At 44.2% G+C, this 6,029-nt stretch overlaps 1 protein-coding gene across 1 annotated transcript; it reads left to right on the top strand.

Annotated features, from left to right (window-relative positions):
• The first annotated feature begins 29 nt into the window (after positions 1–29).
• On the top strand, positions 30–6,018 carry RBM48 (RNA binding motif protein 48). Its single transcript, XM_048305610.1, has 5 exons — positions 30–177; positions 1,973–2,163; positions 2,273–2,418; positions 4,303–4,838; positions 5,835–6,018. The coding sequence occupies exons 1-5, from the start codon at positions 64–66 to the stop codon at positions 5,919–5,921; spliced, it is 1,074 nt and encodes a 357-aa protein (XP_048161567.1). The 5' UTR covers positions 30–63; the 3' UTR covers positions 5,922–6,018.
• Positions 6,019–6,029: the final 11 nt, after the last annotated feature.

Raw genomic sequence — 6,029 nt, 5'->3', positions numbered from 1 at the left:
CCCTGCCTCACGGAGGGAGCCAATAGGGGCTGTGCGGCGCGGGGCGCGGTGGGCGATGGGAAGATGGCGGCCGGCAGCAGCGGCGGTCCGGGCGCTCCGTGCCGGCACCACGCGCAGCTCGGAGCCTGCGAGTCGCGCGCCAAGTACCGCGAGGGGTGGCGGCCGCGCGCCGTGAAGGTGGGGGGGGCGGGGGGGGCCGGGCCTGCGCTGGAGTCCCGCGGCTCCCGGGGACGGGAGGGAGGGAGGGAGGGAGGCTGTGGGCCTCGCCTGCTGCGCGGCAGGAGCTTCTCGTTACTGCAGCAGAACTGCGAGATTTGGGTATCTGTGTGTGCGCTCGGTGTACAACGAGCTGTAGCGGCACCTTCTAGGGCTAGCGTGAGAAAGGATCATAGAATCGCTAAGGTCGGAAAAGACCTTTAAGGTCATGAAGTCCGACCCACGTCTATCTCCAGCTTCTTGTCAGGGAGTTGTAGAGAGCGTCTGTAGTAGCGTCTGTAGAGTATAAGGTCTCCCCTGAGCCACCTTTTTTCCCAGGCTGAGCCCGCTCAGCTGCTCCTCATCAGACCGGTGATCCAGACCCTTCACCAGCTCCGTTGCCCTTCTCTGGACACGCTCCGGCACCTCAGTGTCTTGGGGAGAGGGGTCCTGACCTGAGCCCCGGATAGGAGGTGTGGTCTCACCAGTGCCGGAACAGTGGTCACTCTTGCACACATACAGAAGGCACATCTCTTTCGCTATCACCACCCTCCTGTAAAATTTCAAACCCTCCGTGCTTCATGAAGTCTCAAAGCTATTAAGTTCTTTTACTCTTCCAAGTGTACACGGTGGGGCAGAGGACAGAGAGCCTTTTGTGCATCCACAGAGGGACAATGGCCACCACAGGCATCCAGCCATCACTGGGCACTGGAGAATACACGCAGGAGAAATAGTATGGATGTCCCAAGTGTGAAAAAAACCTCATTCAAATCTCTTTTTCCTGGACAAGAAAGAGGTAGAAGGACAAACCTGCCAAAAAAAAAAAAAAAATCACAGTGAAAGCATCAGGATCCTTCAGTCTCTTGTTCCAAAAAGAATGCAGGTGGGAGTATGCAGCTGCCACAAGAACAACTTATGTGACATGTCGGTGGAGAGTGTTTTTTATAGTGGAAGTTTGAGAGCTGATTTCCCGAGCAGTTCCCACTTTGTCCAGAATATTCTTTTTTTTTTTTTTGAGGTGTGTACCTTACGCAGTCTAAATGTTTGTGTTTTGGGTTGGGTTTTTTTTAACAAACTCAGAATAAATTTCCTCTGATTTCAGGGAAGAGCTGCCTAGGTGCCTATTGTGCATAGTGAGCCATTGAAAAGCTTTGCTTAGAGTCTGTTATGTGACCATCACTACACAAAGCAGAAGAAAATGGTTGGTTTGGTTTTTAACCTGCTGGGAGAAGACCTTGTTTCTCTCAGCATCCAGATTTTGTGTGTGTGTCTTTAAAACATGTGCTGTTGGATCACCATGGCAAGGAGACAGCTCTGCCACACACAGGATCTGCCCCAGGGAATTGTGGGAATTGTTTTTTAACTCCCTGTGTGGGAAAAAGCACTTTGCTTCATCTGCACGACTTGTCTGCCTAACCCAGTGTTTTTTTCTGTATTTTGGCAGTTCCTCCTATGAACTGGTTACTAGCATGTCTTGCATGGAAGTTGGCCAGTGACTTAAGAGATTTTACTCAGCAACTGGCAGTAGTACTCTGACCTTGTGCAGAAAAGCCAAGTCTCATGTTTTACTGTTCTTGAGAAGCTTGAGCTCTTGCTCAGGGATGAAGAGGTCCCAAATAACCATGTGCTTACTGCCCTGCAAATCAGAGTACATAGGGGTTTTCAGCATCATGAGAGGATTTGGAGAACAACAGAAAACATGGAGAAATGCCTGCCTTTTGCAATAAAGCAAGAATGGGAACATTTTTGAATACTCTTTGTTTTTATTTTTTTTCAGGTTTACACTATCAACTTGGAATCTCGCTATTTACTGATACAAGGAGTTCCTGCATTAGGTGTTATGAAGGAATTAGTTGAACAATTTGCATTGTATGGTGCCATTGATGAGTATCATGCTCTAGATGAATATCCAGCAGAGCAATTTACTGAAGTGTATCTCATAAAATTCAAAAAACTGCAGTGTGCAAGGTATTGGACAGGGCAATATCTTTACAACTTCTGTACTTGAAATGTGTTAAGTTTCTAGAGAGTTGGAGTAAAACCCTCAGTTTTCCCAATACAATTTAATTCCCTTCAGGGTGGCCAAGAAAAAAATGGATGAACGAAGTTTCTTTGGTAGTTTGCTGCATGTGTGCTATGCTCCAGAATTTGAAACAGTCCAAGAAACTAGAGAGAAGTTGCAGGATAGAAGAAAGTACATAGCAAAAGCAACAAATCAAAGAGGTTTGTGATTACATTTCCTATAAAATCTTAACATTCTTCAGAGGTGGGTGGGGTTTTGGCTAAAGTGCCTGTTAAAGAAAATGGTTTTTACCTACCTCTTTGAAAGATGCTGTAGTGGGTTGGTGCTCGCCAGGTGCCAGGCACCCACCAAAGCCGCTCACTCACCACCCCCCACAAACTGGACAGAGGAGAGAAAATTTAATGAAGGGTTCATGGGTTGAGATAAGGACCAGGAGAGGGATCACTCATCAAATACCATCGAGGGCAAAACAGGCTCTAATTAGAGATACAAAGTGAATTTATTGCTAACAAAATCAGAGCAGGATAATGAGAAGTAAAATAAGCCCTTATAAACACCTTTCCCCCAGCCCTGCCTTCTTCCAGCTCTACCTCCTACCCCAGCAGCACAAGGAGACAGGGAATGAGGGTTATGGTCAGTTCATCACCCGTGGCTTCTCCCACTGCTCAGGGAGAGGAGTCCTTCCCCTGCTGCACCGTGGGGTCCCTCCCACGGGAGACAGTTCTTCCCAAACTTCTCCAATGTGACTTCATCTCACAAACAACAGTTCCCTGTGACCTGCTGCGACACGAGTCCATCCCATGGGCAACAGTCCTCCCCAAACGGCTGCAGCATGGGTCACTCTTCCATGGGGTGCAGTCCTCCAAGGACAGGCTGCTCCAGCCTGGGAGCCCCATGCTGCAGCGTGGGGCTCCTCCACGGGCTGTGGGTGGGTCCCTGCATCCCCACGGCCCTCCATGGGCTGCAGGGGCACAGCTGCTTCACCATGGTCATCAGCATGGGCTGCAGGGGAACCTCAACTCTGGTGCCTGCAGCACCTCCTCCCCCTCCTTCTTCCCTGACCTTCGCACCTGCAGGGCTGTTTCTGTCATGTTCTTGCTCTGCTCTTCTCTGGCTGCAGTTACAACTCTGCAACCAGTTTTTGTTTATCTTCATAAATCTGTTCCCACAGAGGCATTACCACCATTTCTAATTGGCCCAGCCTTGGTCAGCAGCACATCCATCTTTGGAGCCACCACGGATTTGCTCTGCCAGATGCTGAGGAAGCTTCTAGCAGCTTCTCACAGAAGCCACCCCTGTAGCCCCCATGCTACAAAAAACCAGGCCATCCAAACCCAATACAGATGCATTTTAAGTATGTTTACAGGGAGACATCTCTCAGTATTTAGAAAAGTATATCCTTTTCAAAGTAATTTTTTGGCTTTGATTAAGACTAAAATAATGAAATGCTTAAGCTTTAATAATGAAGTATTTCCTTCACTTCTTGTTTTCTTTCAAACTGTTACCAGAAGTTTAAAGCCCTGGCAGGAAATTTGGGATCACATTTTCACCCTTGTTCCAGCCTCCTCAGGCATGCCAAAGGGACAGTTTTGGAAGGAAGATGACTATATCAGAACCTTAAAAAAAATTTTCTCCAGCCCACATATTTGCACTGGGGGAATGTTAAGAATGGACTGTGTTTACAAAGGCTCCTGTACTGTAGAGTTCCCAGGCAACACTGAAGGCTGGGCAAGCTGAGGAATAAGCAAATTGCTGAGCACAAGCTTCTCCTTTCTTGTGCTTACATACTTGGGTATCATTACTCATTGCATAGGGATATTTAAAGCAAGTAAAGCCACTGATTTTTAACATCTAAACATCTGGGTTTTTTCAATGCTACAAACCAGCAAAGGCACTAGACTGGAAAACTGGTTTGAAACTTGAATTTGTTAAATTTCAAGCTTAAAAAAAAATCACAGAAAGGTAGCTGGGAATCAAATATCACTGATACTGTTTCTGCATTTATATTAAAGTTTTGTTCTTGGGTGTTAGAACTAATAATGACATGAAGTAGTGAGGGTGCTTTTTTTGTTGTTGTTTTAAAGATTGCTTTGTGTTGAAGAAAGTAGAGGGCCCTAAGAAGACAGCCTCAAAGAACTCTGAGCATGACTGTCCATGGAGTACATCAGAATTACATGTAGCCAGTAACTGGGATCCATCCTGCTTTACAAGTTCTCCTGGGGTATCCCACAACATGGCGTATCCATCTGGGAATCAGAATCAGAGCCTGTCAACATCCCCGCACTATGATAACAATTGTGCTGACATTTCTGCGTACTTTGGTCAAAACACATCTTTAACTCCAAATGTACGTCCAGGAGGACACACTCCACCAGCTTCCTTAATGCAGCAAAGAATGGTTCCCACTTACAATGGAATTGACAGGTTTATGCCTCGTACAACTCACCTGCAAGAACGTAAGAGGAAGAGAGAAGAAGGTAACAAGTTTTCCCTCATTGGAACAAGTGAGGACAATACTGAAGTTGTTATTGGTCCACAACTACCAGAAATACCTAAAGTGGATATGGATGATGAGTCTTTGAATACTTCAGCTACATTAATTCGAAATAAACTGAAAGAGGTATGGTTTCTTGAAGTTCTGATAGTTCAAACATAGGTGCTTGTTATCCACAAAAGTAGTGACTTTCAGCTTTATTCAGCATTTACTCATTATTATCAGTTTATCTGCCACTTAAAGCTCTTACTATTTGACTCTTTCACAATCTCAAATATAGCAGGGAATTCTATTCCAGACCTCTTACACTATACTTGAGAAAGTAAAAATGTCAGAGCATGATCTTAAATGATTTTTAGTAAACCACTTTTTTTTCCCCCACATGTGGAGTCATGATAACTTTGCAGGTAGTCCTGCTGACTCTGGTGTGCTACTTGTATCTGGTTTCTGAAAGGAGAATAATGGAAGTCAGAGTTCAGTGTCATTATGCTTCAACATCTTATGCCACTAAAAGCTGTACAGAATCATTAATTCCATGCTGAGAAGCACGTGTTAAGATATATAGCCTTTTATGGAGGATATTAAATCAATTAGAAGGTCAAACATTCCTGATAGAACATCTCTAAAATTTAAATTAAGATATGAAAAAACTCCCTTGACTATGACTAATTAGATTGATTTGAAAGTGCTTATTTTATAAGTAAGCACCACTTACATTAAATACATTTCTAAAATACATGTCAAAGTGCGCATTTCTGCTTTCCTTATCTTTCCTGAAATACCTGAGTTTAAAAAACACATTAAACCTTGCTTGAAAACACCTCTGGTAGGAAGAAGGGAAATGACATATGTAATGCTCTATCACTGAGCATATCTGAAATCAATTTATGTAGTTAAATACAAAAAAGGTAGTGCTAAGTCTTCTAAGTTTCACCTCTCTTGTGTTTAATCATGCCTTTGGTGTTACTTGTTTCCTCTAGTCAGCAGGAAAATTCAATACAAGTGTGATGACAGTAATAAATCCCTCCCAATACTCAAATCTTGGAGATGTGGCCTTACTCTAAAATGAGCATAAAAAAAGTAATGGTTACAGGTTACTAAATTTTTTCCCCTCCAATTTAGGTAGCAGATTCTGTTTCAACATCATCTGTGGAAAAGCCAGAGAGCAGCTCACCCAAACCACCTGTAAAGCAGAGAAGAAGAATATAGATACTGCTGGCAGCATCTTCCATCAGTCCTTTTGTAAAGAATATAGTTTAAAATACTTATTTTTTTATGTAAAAAATAAAACTTCCTTTATACCATATTTCCCAGTGA

The sequence above is a fragment of the Corvus hawaiiensis genome, chromosome 1, assembly GCF_020740725.1.
Source record: "Corvus hawaiiensis isolate bCorHaw1 chromosome 1, bCorHaw1.pri.cur, whole genome shotgun sequence".
Taxonomy (NCBI): Eukaryota; Metazoa; Chordata; class Aves; order Passeriformes; family Corvidae; genus Corvus; species Corvus hawaiiensis.
This window is presented reverse-complemented; position numbering and strand designations above follow the sequence as displayed.

Coding starts and splice junctions, on each gene's coding strand:
- RBM48 (XM_048305610.1), top strand. CDS start 64: ATGGCGGCCGGCAGCAGCGGCGGTCCGGGCGCTCCGTGCCGGCACCAC. Junction 2,419..4,302: donor AAAAGCAACAAATCAAAGAG/GTTTGTGATTAC, acceptor GTTGTTTTAAAG/ATTGCTTTGTGTTGAAGAAA. Junction 4,839..5,834: donor TTCGAAATAAACTGAAAGAG/GTATGGTTTCTT, acceptor CCTCCAATTTAG/GTAGCAGATTCTGTTTCAAC.